Source organism: Cuculus canorus, chromosome 7, assembly GCF_017976375.1.
Source record: "Cuculus canorus isolate bCucCan1 chromosome 7, bCucCan1.pri, whole genome shotgun sequence".
In the NCBI taxonomy this organism is placed as follows: Eukaryota; Metazoa; Chordata; class Aves; order Cuculiformes; family Cuculidae; genus Cuculus; species Cuculus canorus.
The window spans coordinates 16329424-16349265 of NC_071407.1; the positions used below are offsets into that span (position 1 = coordinate 16329424).

The following is a 19842-nucleotide window of genomic DNA, read 5'->3' on the forward strand; positions in this document are numbered from 1 at the left end:
TTATGTCTTTCTAGCAACACTTCTCTATTATAGTCAAGGTGAAGATAGTATCATATCCTCTGTCAACCACAACAAATAATGGGATTAAATTCTTCAAGATTAAGGGTGTAAATGGTCCAGAATCAGTCTAAGTCAAAACAAACATATCAATATACATACATACCTATCATGATGAGGTCCTGCAGAGTCCACAGGATGGAACAACAGTTTCTGGCAAAGTCCCACTCTCTATATCAGATTTGAGGTGTTGTCCATTCACAACCAATGCACCAAGAACATTTTGACACACAGCCGCATGGGTTAGCAGCATTTTCCAGGTACTGAAGGCATCATGATAGTATGTAAACTGTATCAGTGCTGAACAAAAATAACTTCATTTTAAGACATACCTTTCATTTTTCATTTTTATTTTAAAGAAAACTATTAATTTAAAGAGAACTTTGCGCAAGCTTTTGTCTATGTGAGTACACACAGTGATTTGTCAGCAGGGACACAATGTATTTAGACCATTCACTATCTGTGTTGGAATTCTGACTGGTGCTGAGTAAGTATTTACAGAAAGGAAGGACACAAAACCCTTCTCCTTGCATCCCACGCAAGTCTCATTCTCAGCGCCAGAGCCAAATAACCCACTCTGCTAAGAACTCCCACTAAGGCCTCTTGGGTACCCTCTAGGCTAAGTTCACACCTCAGACAGGAGGACAGACAAGGGATCAAACTTGTCCAAGATTTAATGCAGGTGTAGCAAGAGATGAGGCGGAAGGACAGGAGAGTAGGGTACACAAACCCCAGAGAAAAGTCTGAGACAAGAGCGGCTTACCAGCCTGCAAAGAAGCCATGCCCTTATGCCCTCCTTTCTATGGTTAGGATTAGAGCTAGACTAAAGCTGTCCAGTCATGAGTATCTCAGTTGCAGTCACTCTGGACTGCTGGAAGGGGATACGGTTTGCAAACCAAGCAGTGGCATTATTCTTCAGTCACTGTGGCTATTGGTTCACTCCAACACAGGTCACTGTCCCCAAGGCAATCTGACCTCAAACGCTTTCAGTTTAACGTTCAATAATTAGTCTGTCTTGTGTTACTGTGTGTATGTGGAACAGATGACAGTAAAACTGAAAAGCAGAAGTGCAGCTCTTTACAGTCAGTTTGTCCCCAGAGAAATACGACACATTTTCTCTGCAGGTGCTAAAATGAGTTGTTCATACATCCCTTTATGAGAAAATCCTACTATATTTACTGTTCTCACATCTTTCCCTACCCTGCAATACGTGCCTATGCATACGGCCTGTTTCGTCCAGTTAGCCTAAAGATGAACCCAAATCCCCTTCAATTAAATTTAGAGTTGCATTTTCAAAAGCATCTCCTACTACTATATGAGCAATTTTGACTATGTAATTTATTACCCAAAGTGATAACAGATTAAGTTGTTAAGACTTCTAGGGCAGTTGCTAGGAGTCTTCCAAAATTAAGACTGTGGCACTGATCCATTTGACCCACAGTGATGACACTAAAACTACAGAAAATTAGTATTATTTAAAAAGCTTGGGACAGTATATTACCTTCCTTTCATGTTCTAAGACACAACTAAATGCCCACATGTAACTTTTGCTGTGTGAGTTGTGTTTTCTGGTTTAAAACAGCTTATACGCATCATGGAAATGTCAAAAATTTATTTAAATAGGCTAAGTAATGAAACAACGCTTGGAAAAAAATAAGAGATGTAATATTTCAAACATGAAGCAGCAGTGTTTCATCCATTTATAACAATCATTAAGTAGTAAATACAGAGAATGTCACGAAAAGTCATGTTCCATAAACCCACGGTTTCCAAATATCAGCTATGGGACACTGAATGGTGAGTTAAGTAGGCAGTCTATCAACTGAAATAGAAATCGAAGGGAAACAAAACTATGTCTAAATCAGTGTGGTTTTAAACAATAGAATTTGAGTGCTCTTTTGGCCTAGTACCAAGTTCCACAAATTTGCATTCAGACCCGTATGATCAAGGACAAAGCCCTCCCAGGCAGCATATGACAGTCTAGTGCTAACTCTCCATTTCCCCCCTACACTACTGCATTCCCATAGCACATCTTCTATGGATGTTCTGGAAGCAGAAGAGATCAAATATATACAAAATAGTTAAAAAAGGCAAGCCTTTAGGAAAATTTCAAGCCTCCAACATGTCTACAGATTCCAGTTCACACTCAGGTGGTATGAATTTGGGCTGTTTTCCAGTTCAGATGTAGGTGGTATCAATTTTGACTATTTTCACTAAACTTCCACAGCCCTGAAAAGCAGAACTATAACAATCATTTAGTGGCATTCATGTCAACACAGACTGATCAAGCCAAATTCCTGCTACTGATCAGCTACATTTACATTCACATTACACTCTTCCCATAGTAGATCTCACCTTTAGTGCTATCCCTGTAGCAGCAGCAGTCAGAGCTCAAGAAGTAGACTCATTTTAAATAGAGGCCTTTACATACGAACAAATACTCTCTTTGAAGCAATTTTCAGAGTCTGAGAGATATTTAAGACATCATGTAGATATGAGCAGGGGGAAGTACCTCTGTGCTAGGTGTAATACTATGACCTCAAGAAAGTAACATCAGACATATTTTGAAGTGAATGATCAAACATTTTATATATTTCTCAGGAGACCTTACATTGCTGCTCTTTTGTCAGGACTTCCTGAAGGAAAAGCCAAGCAAATGCTCACAAAGGTGTCTTTTAAAGAGTAAAACGTGCAACAGTTTGTGGTTCCCCACATTGCCTATAAGTAGGAAAGTAAAAAACGAGCAAATACACTAGCTACATGGCAAGTCATGTTGCACATGAAATCCATTTGAAGAAGTCTTTCCTATAAAGAGTTATATCCTTGACTCCTCAGTACTTCTAAGAAAAAAAATTGGCATGATCTGCTCTGTTAGTGTTGGAGACAAAATGTTACTAATTGAAGAGGGGCTAAGAAATGGGTTTTCTAGTATGGCAGAGAAAAAGTAAGTCTTATATGGTCATGTTCTGAATAAAATTAAAACTTGGTTATCAAACCAATTGCTTACTTCAAATCAGGTTCCTCAGCTGTTTTATATATATTGAAAGCACTAGACTGTATCTATGAGCATTAATGTAATCTGTAAAAAATAGCTTCCTCTTGAAAGAGTCATGCATAGTTCATTGAGATCCTCTGATGCAGCATTGTCTCCTCAATGCATTAAAAATGAAAGTAAACATTAAAAATATTTACTATAAATTGACACTTTAAACTAATCTACTTGCAGCTTTTTTATTCACCTTCTCATTGCTAAATTTTTATGCTACATGATACAGTTTACAATTCTCTGCTTTTTGTCTCAGCTATGTGAAATCCTAGAAGTTCAGAAATGGCATCTTAGAGCCAAGGCTCTACCTATACACTAGCTTGGACTTCTCATACCCTCTCCTGCAGCTTGGTTGCCCATTTCCTTTGTGCCGCAGCTCCTGTGTGGGACATATTCCTAGGGTTTCGTGTCATGCAGAGGAGGTTACGGGTAGTTACTGTTGCACTACTGAGCCTCACCCCGTTAGGCAGTCAGGATGTGGCTTTGGCTGGCAACCCAGATCAGGAACTCAAACAGGCCCGTAGGTTCCCTAGATTAAACATAGTCATAATCTGCAGTACGCATGAAGACAACAACATGAATGGTCTTCATAAAAAGGTGCTAGCATCCAAGCTTATGAATTTGAAGATAAGTAAAGCTGATATTTTATATACTATTTAACATTTTAATATCAGTATTAGTGATATTAATAGCTTCAGCAGGAAACTGACAATCCCAAAATTATCATACAAACCTTGTACTGGAAGGTATTCAACTAGGGACCATTAATTTCAGTGGAAATTAGAAAAAGAAGTCATCAAAGGAGTCAGAAAGAAACCTTCAGCCAAGAAAAACTATCAGTCTTGTCAGTGATAGCAGTCAAACATTTTGCCTAATGCTTTCTCTACAACAACTGTTTCTGCATGAAGATGTTTGTTCTGATCTAGGAACACCACTTACCAAGGACTAAATCGCTTCAGACAATTCTTCTGATCCCTCATTTCTTTGCTACATGAGTTTTATATCAGAGAAGCAAAGTCAACCCATGAATGATCTAAACAATAACGTATAGAAAACTGGAACTCTGAGTAAATGGGAAATATCTGGCAATTCACAGCAAATTTTGACCAGATGAAGGTAGGATACTCACAGACTCAGACAGAGTCTGTTCCACCAAGTCTGGTTTTGACCATGCCTTGATGACCTCACAGGTTTTAAACAGAAACCAGAACACGCTGCCAGAGTGAGGCAGCATATGCAACAAATGACCTGGCGGGAAATAAATGGCAGAAAATAGCAAAGGGAGTGAAAAATAATTTTAGTTTCTGAACACACAAGGTAAAGAACTTGCTTTTAAAAATCTTTTTGTTCGTAAGCATAAATGAGGAATTATACAGTCATACTGAGAGAGGATCAGAGGGACAAACCCAGACTAAGCCACAACACTTGCAGTGATGAGGAAATTATGTTGCAATGGTCAGTGGCATTTACCAAATCTGTCCAAGAATTTAGGAGATCTTTTCCAAAATTTCAATGGTGTTTTGAGCATCAAAACTAAAAATAAAAAGCATACGTATTCTGCAAACCCATCCATCGAGGGAATTTACTGGCAAGGCCTTCATTACCTGTGTTAAGTAATGGTGACAGGAATTTATCCTGTACCTTTTGCAGCCATATATGGGAAAATAAATTCACATGGCAGAGCCTGTGTGAATGCAGGTTTTTAAAACATTAGACAAGAAATACCATTTAGGTAAAGGGCTTGAACGATGGTGCTCCAGAAGACCAGTACTGTGAGAACACCTCTGCAAAAAGCCTTATCCAAAACATCAAAATATATTCTCCTGGGGCACCAGTATGCCCCACAGCCCTGGGAATCGTCCCTCAGCTGGGCAGTGCAGACTGGTCCGGAGTGTTAGGCCATCTCTCAGCAGGCAGCAGCACTTGCCAGCCAGTGACCATGCATCCCACACCATCCCTGCTGGCCCCAGATGTGCCAGAGAGCATGAAGGTGGCACAGGCATCGCTTGAAACATACTCCCCTCTACCAAGAATGGTACTTGTGGCTGGGAAAGAGGGTTTTGCATTAACTATCACTATGGTCAACATGCCACCCACGTGGCAAAACAAATCCCAGTTCCTCTTTGGCATTCTCCAGATGAGCAAATTAGGTCAAAGACAGGCGGTTGCTGGGGTTACAGCTACAAAAATAGCATGACATTATGTTTGCTGCATGGCCCAAACTTGCTACCACCTCCAGGCCCTCCTGGGCTCCTGAAGGGGACGGCAGGGAGTTTCCTGCAACAGGACTACAGCCTGGGCCCCCAGAAACACCATTTTGGGGTGATGAGTAATACTGGAGAGATGGAGGAACTGCAGCTGCTCACATGCTCTGCCCCTGGTGCAGGTCTGCAGGGCCCTCCTCAGCAGCTGCAAACTGCAGCTTGCTCCTCTCCTTATGGAATATACAAACGCTCCCTCCGTCACGGACAGGATCAGTCCCAGCATGGGCCAGAACTTTGGACTCTGAAACCACAGGCTGGGCAAAAGGAAGAAGTCTAGGGCTGTTTGGTGGGGCTTGGGCATGCTCTTTATTTTTCTCTAGTGGTTGTCCTTTCTTACTGTACCAAACCAAGCTTTCCCAACACCAGGGTAGATGGCCAGAGAGGCTGATTTGGAGGCAGACAAGAAAGAGCAGACTATAGTCATTTTCTGTTGAGGCTACACTGTTTACATCCAGATATTTTTGGGGCATAAATGCATTTTAAATGGGGAAGTAGAGGAATTCCACTGTAACTAGAAAGGCTTTGTTTGACATTTGGGGAAGAGTGGATTCCTTCTTTAATTTCAGGGCTCTGCCTGCTCTTGACTCTCCATTGGTTTCCCAGGATCAACATATAGGTCCAGGGCTGCAAGGACACGCATTTACCTGCTTTCTCTGTACTGCCTTCCAGACAGGTAAAACCAAGCCCTGGTGGAGTAATTAGAAAGGGTTTGGGGTATTTGCTTGTAGACATTCAAGTGAAGCAGGGCTGTGTATTGGGCCATGCGTGTGCAAGGCAGAAGCAAGCTGGCTGAGGTATGACCAGTGGACAGGCCCCACGGCGGATGCCACAATATCTCAGGAACAAGTTTTGTGCAATAAGACTTTCTTAGGAGTAACTTCCTGGCAATAGTATCAGTCCAAGTAGTCACACATCCTATTCCTCCCACCCCATGCTTTATCCTCACAAACATCTGTGCACCAAATCAAATCAAGAAACCAGTGCACTTAAAAAGCTCCCCTTTTGCCACGTTTTGCAAGGGTGTTTGTAGTGGCCCATTTCACTGCACAGCTACACAAGCACATGGGCCAGCAAATCACAGAGATGAGATATCCATAGGAGCCACACTGTCACTGAGCCCTCAGCATGGGGGAGGAGGGGACTGACCTGAGCATGAGATATCAGCAACAGCCCCTTCCCAGGAGCAGTGAGGTGACAGAGCTGCAAGGACAGGGGTGAAAGGCCTCCACATCAGGCACTGCAGAGTGTTAAAACCAAACCTGTAAACTGTTGAGTCAGGAAGAAACAAGGTGAAACCAGTACAGCAGCGCAAATGACAGGCTGCCACCAAAGATCTCAAAGGGAAATGGCCTGGGATTTCTGTGACAGTCAGGCAAGAGGCAGTTGTTGCGTAAGAGAAAGCACCGCATGAGCCAGCTGAGCAAATCCTGGAATCTGACATATGTTTAGATATAGCAGGAAGATTATATAAGCAACAAGCAAAGCAATGCTGCAATGTATGTATACCCACTTCTTCATATTGCCAAAGCATAAATTCTAACAAATACTAAATTCATTTAATTGTCAAAACAATTTTTAGGGAGTAAACTTGCAAAGGTGTCCAGTTCACAACCAGATACAATGCCAGGTGAAATTCCAGAGATTTGTGTACTAAATGACATTCAATATTACAATGTTATTCCTTAAATTCCTTAAACTTTCTTAGACAGCCCAAAAAGGACAATTTGTTCACTACGAGGCCTCTGTCAAGAAATACTGTATGGAAATATCCAATTATTTCCATGTTGAAAGCTCAGAGACCAAAGAAATCAGGTATGCCAAGACTGGAGCAACACTGTTACTGAAGACACAAGTCTGCTGGGTCGCTGTCTCCCCAGAGTTATCTGCACTAAACAGGAAAGACTGCTTTGCCGCTACATTTTCACAAGAAAAAACTCTAGTCAGTATGATCCAAGGAGCAGCACATCCATGTGAAAATCTAGCCTAAGTGGCAATTCTCCCAAAGAAATAACTTTGGGTGCTATCAAAGCATATTAACTTCATGCAGATGCACTTTAAAAAAAAAAAAAAACACCAAAAACCAACAAATAAGCAGGTTTCCTGCCCAGAGCAGCCCCAGCTGATAAACTGAGCTGCAGACAGGCCAAAGACACTGAAAGAGAGCAACAAGAGTGCTTCAGGAGGTGTTCAAAAAATGTTTAGATGTGGCACTCCAGGACATGGTTTAGGTAGGCACAGTGGTGTGCTGGCAGATGCACTTGATCTTAGAGGTCTTCTCCAAGCGTAATAGCTTTATGGTTCTCTAAAGGCTGAACATGAATATCTGCTTACATTGCCCTGCAGAAACAATCACCTGCCTATAAAGTTCATCTTTTAAGAGGAAAAATAGTTGGGCCCAAGACTGAGTAAAAAAATCCCAGGTCAAGAGCTATCAGAGCCATTAAACACAGATCAGCTGCCTACATCTTGGGTGGCGACAGCCTTTCCCTGTGTGGCTGGAAGGATCTGGCTTCGCTCCTGCCTCAGACTGAGAAACAAGACGAGGAAATAGTTTTCTTTCCCTGACAGTGATTTTCAAAAGGACAGGGATATTGATTTTCTCTAGTATTGCTGGACAACCTCTGGGAAGGGGAAAGTCCTGGATGTGCCAGGAAGCATGTTGCTACCCAGCACATCTTCCCCGGGAAGCGGAGAGGAGCGGGAAGGAGAAGGGAGCCGAGCACCGGCATCGTCCTGGGTGGGTGTCCCTGCTCTAAACCCAACCTGCCGTCCGGCCGCGGATCCCAACTGCCGGCTCACCTTCCTCCAAAGCCAAGCGCTTCCCTAACGCGCTCCGGCTGCTCTAAAGGGAGGAGCGGACAAACGAGGCGTCGCTTTTCCATCTCCAAAGGCTCCACCTCGGCCGCCGGTGCCGCCACCTGCGCGATGCGGGCGGGGCGGGGCGGGGCGGCGAGCGCCGGGTTCCTCCTCTGCGGGTCGGACGGAGGGAAGGAGGCACCGACAGCCGCGATTTAGCCCGGCGGAGGCTTTATCGGCGGAGAAGCTGCGGTCACGGCACCGGGAGGGAGCGGCGCAGGTGTGGGTCGGGAATCTCCGTGTCCCCGCGGAGCATGGAGAAGCTGAACAAGCTGACCGTGCCGGCGGGGGAGAAGTTCAGGTAGGGCTGGTCCCGCCTGCGAGCGCGGAGCGGGTCCCGGGGCGGCGGGGGGGGCCCTCGGCCACGGGGAAGTTGGCACAGGCGGTTGGAGTGAAACTCGTCGGGCGGGGAGGCGCGGCAGGTGGACGCGGGGCTGGGGCAGAGTGCACAGCGAGGCGGGCGTCTGCGGGGAAAAGAACGGTGGTTTAAAGCGTCTGTTTTCAAAGCCGTAAGAAAATTGTCCTTAACTCGCTGAGATGTATGAGTCTTATGCAAATCAGAGAAATTTAATTAACTGCTTCGTGGTTTAATCAGTCTCCCGTGAAGATGGGCTTCGCAGTTAAGTGCGTAGAATAGTTTGGGTTGGAAGGGACCTTAAAGATTATCTCGTTCCAACCCCCCTGCCGCGGGCAGGGAGTTCCTAATCTTCGAAAGAACTGGTGGAACAGAGGGACTGGGGAAACGGGAAGTGTTCCGAAGTGAAGGACTACGTTAAATACAGGCTTTGAGAGGAAAAAAGCAGCAGCTGACCATTGGGGAGGTATTTTTAGTGTGGCTCGAGTGGTGCGCTGGTGGAGTTGGCAGCTCCAGGCTCTTTCGTTGTGACTTCTTTTTTCTGAATGGTTAAGAGAATTCCTGTTTCAGATTAAAGTAGCAGAGAAACTTTTTCTTTCCCTGAAAAATACAAATAAAATGGTGAAAAATACTTTTTCCTAAAATAACTCATACTTAAGCACTCTATATTAATTTATAAACCGTTCTCAAGACTACCTCTTCCCAGAAATCTTCAGGCAAATTAGAATAATTCCTTGTAAAGCTAATTTTGATGTAATGGCATTTCTTGATATCTACTGTTTCCACTCTGGTGAAATGCTGTTCGTGGTGGGGTGTAATTGAAAAGCTGCAATGACCCTTCAATTCTCAGGCAAGCATACCTTCTAAAAGCCTAGCAGACTGCACCCTGCAGCCCAGGCAAGAAGTCTGTGGAAGGCTCAATGGACAGAGAAAATAAGACAATTAATTTCCTCAATGTCTGCAATTTATCACCTTGAGTAATCTGAAATGGCCGAAATGGTGTCAGGGCTCAATGTTGGTCTGAACTAGCTGTCTCAAGATAACAAGTTAAGTGATATGATTGAAAGCTTGATGCCATCAAGATGGTTACTGGTACACAAAGAAATAAAACACACACTCCGTGTTTGATAAAATTTATCTGGGATGCACCTTCTGCACAGTGGCAAACAATTAAAGTGGGATTACAGTCAAGTATGCAAAGAGTCTATATGTGAATGTTATAATGATCCACAACTTGTTTGTGAACCAATTCAAAAGCCCTAAACCAGAAAGGCATCACCCCTGCTGCATCTTTACACTGACTCACGTTCTTCTTCTTGTCTGAAGTGTTAATATCTTGTAAAAGGAGGAAGAGGAGGATGTAGCTCTGATTTCCTGTATTATCTTGAAGTATAAAAAGCTACTTTTTCTCTCCTCCTTATGGCAAATTCACTCTAGTTATGCCAGGAATATGGGAGCACACATTTCTCAAACGCATGGGTGTTGTTGCTGTACGCAGTGGAAGTGCATACGTACTTGGAGTGGAGCATGGAATATAACTCCTGGGAAAGAAACGTGGGTACTTGGCTACAGTGTGAGAATTCTAAAAACTCATGGCAGAACTTCCTATTAATACATATTTGTAGAATAAGTTTAGTAGAGGTACGCAAATATAGGAAACGATCAGCATAACATGGTGGCAGCCATTTCTTCCTTCTTTGAAATAGCTGAATACCTCTTTCCACTATGTGATTTGTTGACGGTGCAGTTGACTTCCTAATATAGCCTCCTGTCTGCACGGAAGACACAGGAGGTTCAGAGTTTGTACTGAAACTTACACAAATGAAATGTTTACATTAAAAACCCACCTTACCCCAGATGCCATGTGGACAAATATTCCTAGCAAACATAGTTTCAGTTGGTGTAATTATAGGTCGCACATTTCTAAAGACCGCTTTCTTGAAATTTCTGCTTTGCAGCAGCAAAAATTAAAGTAGCATTGCTATTGAGTCAGTTTCTGAGAGTAGAGCTTTCGATTTTTTAAGTGTCGACCTGAGAAACTAGATATTATGTGGTTTTGCTAAGCTCATCTATTCTCCATGTGTACATTTGAGCCTACCAGACCTAGCTTTTTGTTGCATTAGAAAGTCTTCTGTCAGATCTGAATTCTTAGCATATTCCACTTGTTTGTTTATTGAAACAATAAGAACTATAAGTGTTCTTATGTGCCTCTTTAACTGACATGTTGTGATATGGACACTTTGCAGTTAAATCACTCAACTTTAATATCAGTTGGACAGGAATGCTGGAACTTCATGGAATTTCAGTAGTATTTTCATATAGTGTTTGTTATAAGGCATGCACAGTATTATGCAAGCATTCCCTCAGAGTACACACTGTGTTCTAATTGCTTTCATAAAGTAAGGAAAAATTAATTTCAAAGCTTGGTTATTTATTACAAGATAAATTAATTTATGATAAAACCAAATAATTTGGTACTTTCAATGGTTTTCTGAAGAGTGGAGTAAATACATGAGCAGCAGCCATGCTGCCATGGCAGGTTCTGGCGTGCTGTGATTTCAGCCTGAACTTGAGAAAAAAAAATTATGCTGCAAATGTATATATAAATAAATGCACTCATAATCATGGATGGTAGGAAGCAAAGGTAACAGGAAGTTAGCAACTCAAAAGATACAGCATTAAACTTGCAGAGTCTTTTCTGATTAGACTTACAAGCCTATGATTCCTGGTCTTTAATTTCTTGCTGCTATGTATGATTCTGTTATAGCATCTCTTCAGACTTACTGCATTTTTCTCTTATGACCACAAACCTTAATAATGACCTTCTGTTCATAGCTGCCTTTAGCTGTGTATCCCCAAGTCTTTTCAGAGGCATCATTACCATCGCCACTGCAGTGATGGGCAAACCATGGCAAGAAGCAGAAGCGTACCACATGCTTTCACTTGCCTAAGGTCATGCAACCAACAACTTCCAGATTGCAAACAGACCTTTCCAAGAGCACAATTTGATGTTCACATCAGATGACTTTATTAATGTGTAGCAGTTCTTCCTGGCTCTGCCCCGCCCCACCCCCCACAAATCACTAAAATCAATGTCTCCAACCATAACTCCCAAATGAAATGTGTGTGAATAAAAGCAACTGATTTTTTATTTTTCCTCAGGTTGGGCAATGCATGACAGTTTATGTGCAATGTTTCGTTTTACCATCCCTTGCTAAACAGAATTTAAGTCCAAATTCTATCAAAATCAAGAGGAGTTTCTATAATGCCTGAATGTCTGTTAGTTGCCTATCAAATCTGAAGGTATATATGGTCATCATTAATTTTCTACTGATGGCAATAGCTTGACTGTAACTACTAGGTCTTTTCTTTACCAGAAGATTTTATGGTACCATTTCCTCTTGAAAGTGTATAAGCAGAAAATTCATTCACTTGGGAGTTATATATTTAACTGTAGACTGATACTTTCTATGTATAGGATGCTTATCGTAGGAAATATTTACTTTTTCAGAAAGTGAATGGAGAATATCCAGACATTAGTTTTGAGAAAATAATTTTTTACTATTGATTCCTGTTAATGGTGAATAGTAGCAAACAGAAATTTAATCTGTTTTTTCAAACAGGAAAGAAAATAGAGTTAGCAAGTGAGCTGGGGAGTGCTCTGTATGACAGAACTGGGCACCAAAATGCACATCCAGATTTGTCTCCTGTGCCCCCTTTTAGTTATGTAGCCTTTGGATGAAAGGCAAATGCCCAGAGTTACTTGTACACCTCTCAGCAGTTTAAGGGCCCAAATCAGAAGAACTGTTCCATGCTGACATTTTCCTAGACTGACCACTTCTAGTTGCTCATCGCTATCTCGTCTTCACAAACCATGCCCCCACTGCTTCTCCTCTTCTACCTGCTCTGTCCTTCTCTTTTTAGCAAAAGTATCCACCCTCAGGCCTCAAGGACAGGACGGCCATGAAGGTCTTGTGGGGCACCACCCACCCATTGTCATTTCCAGAAGCCATCTGCCTCTGCTTCCAGTTTGTCCTGACAACTTTCCACCATGCAGTAACACTTGCCACGATAGCAGCTTTTGTGATGCACCCATATTTTGACCCAAAAAAACATAGGCTGAATGTTAGATCACTGAAATCACAGTGCTGACTGTATGTGGTCCTTAAAGTTGAGTTTCACAGGCATAGGGGAAAAGGAGCTCATCAGCAAAGTACTTTCTGCAGGACTGTTAGGTCCAGTTTGCCATACAAAGCATGGGATACTGATTAAATGATAAAGCTGTTTCCTCTGGCTCTCTGTCAGCTTAAATAGTTGGTGAATCTCTCTCACCTCTGGACTTTGGAATGGAATGACACATGAAATGCAAGCTTCCTCAAATACCACTGTGAAAATCCCTTCTTTCTCCCTAGCGCAACGTCTCCAGTCAAGTCCTCCTGTTGCTTCTCCATCTGACCTTGCTTCAGCATAGCATAGCCTCCACCCTATCTGTATTTGTCCTTCTTCCTTCCCTTCTCTTCAGACAAGTCTTTCATTATACAAGTGTTTAAGTGTGACGGTGATTTACCTGTGTTTTAAATTAAAATGTGGCAATGTGGACAAAATGACACAGTGCAATAATGAAGCCATGGTGAAAAGCCCCGGTTTAACCTGTGTATGTAGGGAGTAGTGTGAGCGTAGAGTCTGTTCACAACATCAGCTGTGCTTGTAGAGTGCCTAGAGTTTTGTTCTACTTACGCTGGCAAACTTGTTCCATCACTGGTGTAGGTTATTGCACCACTGCTTCATGTGTACACTCTTTCAAATAAAATTAGGTCTTCTAGTGACACTGTAGTTTTTCCAAAGCACATGTCCACAACAGGAGCATTTGCCAGCTACGGCAATCAAAAATGACATTGTCTTAGACCTGTGACTGTCGGTTATTCAGCAAAAGCTAGTAATATAGATGGGATCTAGAGAGTTGCTGGGTTTCTTTAAAGTCAAATAATAAATGACCAATAGCCAACCAAATAACTCCAAAATTTATTTTCCTGGCCATGGAAAAAAAATTGCAGGAAATTTTTCACATTTAGTTTAAAACTATGCCCCATACAGCTGTGCAAAGTGCTAGATATTAAATCGTAATATGACATTGCAGTGGTATGTTGATCCCAGAACAAAGCAGTTTTGTGTTTTACAAAATCATTCAAAACCTACATATTACACACCTCATTATAATGTGATAGATGCTTTTCTTTTGGAAGGCAAATATGACACCATAAAATGTTGCAAAAAGCCCTGCACGCTGTTATGGCTTGTGTCAGCTGTAACAGAGTTGGAAAACAACAGTAGATTTGTGGGAAATTTGTGGCCCACTCCATTTGGTATATTTAATGGAAATGTCTCGACACTGTTTCTCTTATAGGTGGAGTTTGATTGCAGAAATTGGCTAAAACTAATTTTTATCCATCATCGTGTAGCTAAATCATCTTTTGCAGGTGACCTAGGTCTGTCATCATTAGAAAAGAAAGAATTTATCTGCTCACTACCTAGGTTTATTCTTAAGTTGCATATGTTTTTTAAAATGATAGCTGCATTAGAGAACTGATTTATTTAACATCTTTTATAGCGTAAGTACCCTAAATGTACCCATGTTGCAGTATAATAGATAATAAAATATTTCTTTTAGAAAACAAATATCACTGGTTTTATAAGCTCAGCAGACAAAAGAATTGGAAAAGGGGTGGAAAGAGTGGCTGAAAGTAACAGTGTTTTCTCATATACTTGTAGGGGATGGTCTTAGATTTTTGGTAGGCTGTGGAAAGACCTTCCATACTATTTGAATAAGTCTGTTTTGTGACAGCCATAGTAAATGACTGAGGGGTAAAAGAAACTGGAAAATTCTGTTAGCAGCTTTATCCTGATGTGCTAGTGTATATATTTTGACAAGTTCATTTTCCAGACATGAGACAAGCCAGATGTGTACAATGCTGCGGGTTTATGACCTCAACAGAGAGATATACTAGACAGTAAACACTTTAGAAAGAATTAAAATAATGCATCCTGAGGCAATAATATGGAAAAGATGAGCATATGTTTTTCAAGCTTAATGCAAGGGCAATTAGGTGAAGTAGCCTAATAATACAAGTGGCTGCACTATAAAACTAAATGATTTCTTCATGTCTTGAAATATGGATACTATAAGCCTCTCCACCAGAAGTACAGATGCAGCTAAATGCTACAGAAGCTGTAGATATGTGGTGATTTTAAGTTATGATAAGCTTGAGCTGCTGCTGAAAGAGTAGGTACTGTTCTTTCACCCTCTCAGTGCCCCTGGTACCATTTCTCTCTGTGCTCACACTGGCACTGAGGTTCCCATTGCCATGTGATGTAGCTAGATCTGATCCTGCTGGTATCTAAACTGGCAAAAGAAAAGAGAAGTTAGTTTCCCAGCTGGAAGTTCCATGATTCATCATAGCTATGTAAGCAGTGAGGGTAGAGATGAGTAGAATTTCCCCTTTCAGTGGCAGCCCATGTGGGCTGCATTAAAGTGGCCGTATAACCCTAGGGATCAGAATACTTCTTATGAAGTTCTAACAAAAATGGATAAGACTTCAGTACAAAATAAAGAAACCAGTAGATCCCTGAGTAGCCTCCATTAGATCCCCACCAATGCCTCCCCCCATCTGTGGCTGATATAATGCTCCTGTAGCTTGAGCAAAAACACCTTCAGCCCAGGTGCAGCAGTGTTTGTTATTCAGATGTGTCAAAAAAAAAAGTGACCATTAACCTGTACCCCTATAATCTTGATTCTAAATAGGTGATAAGATCACTTCAGCTGAAGGTATTCAGTATAATAATTGAATGCTAAAGGCATAAAATACAACCTGCAATTTTTGCTAGAAGCATTATGTGACTTTAGCAAAAATATACAGAGGAAATTAGTTGCTGCATCTCACTTGCTAACGGGTAGGAAAAAAAACTTGGAAGTGAAAAAAAAGTTATGATTTAGAGAGGAACAATAGAACATTCCCATCTCCTTCCAACTCTGGCGTTCCTGTAGGGAATCTGCCTGGGAGAGGGAAAAATCCTGTCAAACAATGGAAAAGGAAGTACTCGCCCATAAAGGACAGTTGAAAAACCATTCTGGAAGTCCAGTAATGGGGTTTTTTCCTTTACTCTTATTCGAGCTGAGCAAGTATGGACAGAACCAATAATGCAGTACTTTAAGACAAATTCTGGCTCCACAGAAAGCAATACAAATTTATAAAAATTCTAAAATTGGTGATTCTCGACTTCTTACATCTACTCAGTGTATCTAGAACCGATACACATAAAAGCTACTGTCTTAGAACCAGACTTAATGACTCACAAATACTGGACAGTATTAAAATATCTAGGGTTATTTTGGCTTTAGGAGTAGGCTAAATGGAAATGTTTAAAGTTTAATGCCGTACGTAGAAGCTCTGTTCTGTTTTATTTGACTGTCAAACCACTATTTGCTAGAGCAAGTGCAGACCATTACGCATATAAATCCACTTTTGGTTTAAGGAGAGGAGTTAAGAGGTGGTTTAGAAATGCTTCCCTTTTCTCTAGTGGACACTATACCTTGCCTTCAAACTTTTGAGTCAACAAATTTTTCCAGCCCAATGAAAAAGCTCACCTTTTTTTATCCTTTCACAGTCTATGAACTTAGTGGATTAAAATCACTGCATTAGAAATGTATTTTAGTAGAAATCTTAAATGGCACAGACTGAGGAAGGCTGCACTCCAATATGTGGTATTAATTCATCTCGTGTCAGTGCTTATGTGCCCGTGTTATCAAGACCTTGACACAATTTAAATGCTTACCTGACTTTAAGGTACGTGAACATCTGGCTATATCTTTATCGAGCCCATTACATAGTTGGGCATAGACTTCTTTGATGTCCTTCAATAGGTAACCAGAACTGAAATGGCAGATTTGAAATTTGTGGGAGAGGTAAAAGAGGAGGTAAGAGAGGAGTGACAAAAATAATGTCACTCTAGAACACCAAATCAAAATTAAGCCTTCATCTTTCTGTGTTCAATTCACTCAGTTTTCTTAGTTTTTCATTCGCTGTCATGTCCTTCATGTGACTGTAGTATGGTTTTGATCTACATGCCTGCAGGAATGACAGAAATGTTATCTCACCTTTCAAAAAATGCTTGTAGAACTGTGACTAAAAGTAATGTTACCACTGACAGGTGGTAGTTTTCTGGATCCATACCAAGTCCTGTCTTTATTCATTTCCCTGCAATGACTTTGTGCTTCCTCTTTTTGGTGAAATATAAAAACCACTTTTCTCTTCAAAATTTCTCTACTTGCGCTCCTAACCTACCAAGCTATAGGGTACTAGTCCTTCAAGGAACTACAGAGCTCAGTTAGTTTTAACTGTATTTTAGAATAACCTAATGGGTTTAGTTTTCCTCTGCAGCTTAAAAAGGGTGCATAAAAAGGGTCAGTGAACCTAAAAGACTCCAAACAGAGCTGATCAATTACAGAACAGAAAACTTTTTAACTTTTTGTGTCAAGCAGTGATATGCAACACTCACTTAGCATATCATAACAGCTAATTATTCTCTGTACTACTTACAGTATCCCTACTATCCAGTTGGGACAAAGGGGAGAGAAAGCTGGATAAGAGGAAAGAGGTGTCCAAACCTGAAATGCCTTCAGCTTTTATTAAATATCTATATTTTAAAAACTATACTAAAAAGTGCCTGGCCATCACTACTTTCTGATATTCAAAACACAACTGTGAAGTCTCCTAAAGCAGTGAAGAAAGAGAACGGGAACCAGGTCTACTACTCTTCTCTGCTAAATAGAAGAAAAAAATAATTGCAAAAAATACTGCATGGTTTAAACACATGAAATCTAATGTAGTGTCTGTACATACTCAGATCTAAAAGAACAAAGCAGTTACAACAAGCATTTGGTGTCATTGATTGGGGTTTTAGTTGTCTCAGCCCCATCAATAAATCTTTATACGTTCTTCCAGTGCGCAGCATTCCTAGTCACCTCAACGTAGTTATCCTATTTAATTTCCTGTTGGGACTGATTTTTGTCAAAGACATTATGCCTTTACATGCTACATATTTTCATATACTTAGTCTGTATTAGCACTTACTGGTAAAAGAGAGATTGACAGCTTCTTTGTGAAGGTTATGTAAAGGGCATATGAAGATGAAAAGTATTATCAATATTTAGACTTTCTGTGCTTCTGTGTGTACCATGTAAACACACACCTGCTCTGATTGTGTGCCTTTAGACAAAACAGCGGATGATTGAAAAGTGAGCAGAATAGGATGTAATTCAGACTTAAAAATCAACGCTCTCGACAAAACTGAACTATTTATAGTCATTTCCTCTTGTGCATCTCATGAACACAGCAGAAGACAATTCGATGTTCCTGCTTTGTCTCAGATAGGCATCTGTAATTGACTTCTCCCCCATAAGTAAGCCTCTTTCAACTTTTCTTCATAGCTTTGAGATAGCTTTACAGATAAAGATCAAAGGCGTAATGCCTTGAACTGATGGTTCGGTGTCACAGGTTACCAGCTCCAAACTTCTTCCTCTCCCATCATGAAAGGCATTGGAGGGTGTGGGCTGTGCTAAGCTCCCAGAGTGGATGAGGGGCAGTAACCTCAGCAGCAATTAGAGCAGTTTACCTGATTGAACCTTAAGAATTCAGCTATGTCTTTATGCATTATACACACTAACTCTCACCCAGCCAGCTGATGTCAGCTTTGCATTTCTTTGGAAGGAAGGTCAGCTCTTGCTGTTCTGGGTAGCATATGATGGGGGGGGGGCAGAATCTGAAGCACCTGAAAGAGCCTTGATGAGGGGAATTAGGTGCTTTCTGTATTTGGAAATTTCGTTTTGCTTTCTACTGAGCAATTAGAAGGGAGATGGATGGGCAGGGAGTTGTGCACCTAAAAGAAATTATATAAAACAAAACTATCAAGTAATATAAAATTTGATCTTGTGAAGACACTCACCCAGCTCACTGACATCAGTGTTCTTCCACAAAGACTGTATGAAGAGCACTGCGTTAATGGAAGCCTATTGTAAGAAAGGTGGTAATCTTGTTCATAAAGTTAAGTTTGAGAAGATAGTCCAAGATAGGAACTTCAGGCTTTTCAAAATCTCAAGTGATACTTCTACACCCACCCATCTAGGTGAGCAGGTTCCCTGCCCCCACCGTGCAGGAGTCTTCCCCTTTGTCCAGAAACAATAACATTCTCTGTTTATTTGGTCACCTGCATACCTGTTTATAAAACTAAAAGCTAATAACACAAATGCCATCTGGATGGAAGATGGTGGAATAGTTGTGCTGTGAGAGGCACAACTTAGTTTTGTGTTTTAATATGGTTTTGTTTTTAAATAACAGAGGTAGCTGTACTAGTTTTTAATTTTCCACTCTTTTATTTTTGTTTTTATAATAGAATCATGGAATAGTTTGGGTTGGAAGGGGCCTTAAAGATCATCCAGTTTCAACCCCCTGCCATGGACAGGAACACCTCCCACTAGACCAGGCTGCTCAAGGCCCCATCCAACCTGTCCTTCAACACTTCCACTGACAGGGAATCCACAACTTCCCTGAGCAACCTGTTCCAGTGTCTCACCACGCTCATCGTGAATGATTTCTTTCTAATGTCTGGTCTAAATCCACCCCTCTCAAATTTAAAGCCATTACCCCTCATGCTGTCACTCCATGCCACTGTAAAAAGTCCATCCCCAGCTTTCTCGTAGGCCCCCTTCAGGTACTGGAAGGCTGCTCTAAGGTCTCCTCGGACCCTTCTCCTTCAACTCTCTCAGCCTGTCATCGTAGCAGAGGTATTCCAGCCCTCTGATCATCTTTGCAGCCCTCCTCTGGACCCATACCAACAGTTCCATATCCTTCTTATGTTGAGGATTCCAGAACTGGACACAATTGTGCAGGTGGGGTCTTACAAGAGCGGAGTAGAGGGGCAGAATCGCCTCCCTCAGCCTGCTGGCCACGCTTCTTTTGATGCAGCCCAGGGTATTGTTGGCCTTCTGGGCTGCAACTGCACATTGTCTGCTCATGTCAAGCAGCATGATTCTCACCAATCAGCACCCTCAAGTTGTTCTCCACAGGACAGTTCTCAACCACATCATCCCCCATCCTGTATTGAAACCTTGGATTGCCTCAACCCAGGTGTAGGACCTTACACTTGGTCTTTTTGAACCTCATGAGGTTCTCACAGGCCCACCTCTCCAGGTTGTCCAGGTCCCTCTGGAT

General features: G+C 41.5%; 2 protein-coding genes across 11 annotated transcripts in view; one reads left to right on the top strand and one right to left on the bottom strand.

The window, feature by feature from the left end:
- DNTT (DNA nucleotidylexotransferase) overlaps positions 1–8285 on the bottom strand; it is a 162289-nt gene extending 154004 nt beyond the window's left edge. For 3 of the 6 annotated variants that reach the window (XM_054072232.1, XM_054072237.1, XM_054072235.1), the window contains exon 1: positions 8167–8227. Coding sequence is in view for 1 of the 6 variants with exons in the window: in XM_054072229.1 (XP_053928204.1) it covers positions 8167–8249 (83 nt within the window). In the remaining 5 variants the exon portion in view is untranslated. Of the gene's footprint in view, positions 1–163; positions 342–8166 lie in introns of those variants that run through there. The other 3 variants (XM_054072230.1, XM_054072229.1, XM_054072231.1) reach the window with 3 other exon arrangements.
- BLNK (B cell linker) overlaps positions 1–19842 on the top strand; it is a 94337-nt gene that overhangs the window by 37502 nt on the left and 36993 nt on the right. The window contains exon 1 of one of the 5 annotated variants that reach the window (XM_054072225.1): positions 8334–8524. The exons of 3 other annotated variants lie outside the window; for them this stretch is intronic. In XM_054072225.1, coding sequence (XP_053928200.1) covers positions 8478–8524 — 47 coding nt within the window. In that variant the 5' untranslated portion in view covers positions 8334–8477. Of the gene's footprint in view, positions 1–8333; positions 8525–19842 lie in introns of those variants that run through there. One more of the 5 variants, XM_054072227.1, reaches the window with a different exon arrangement.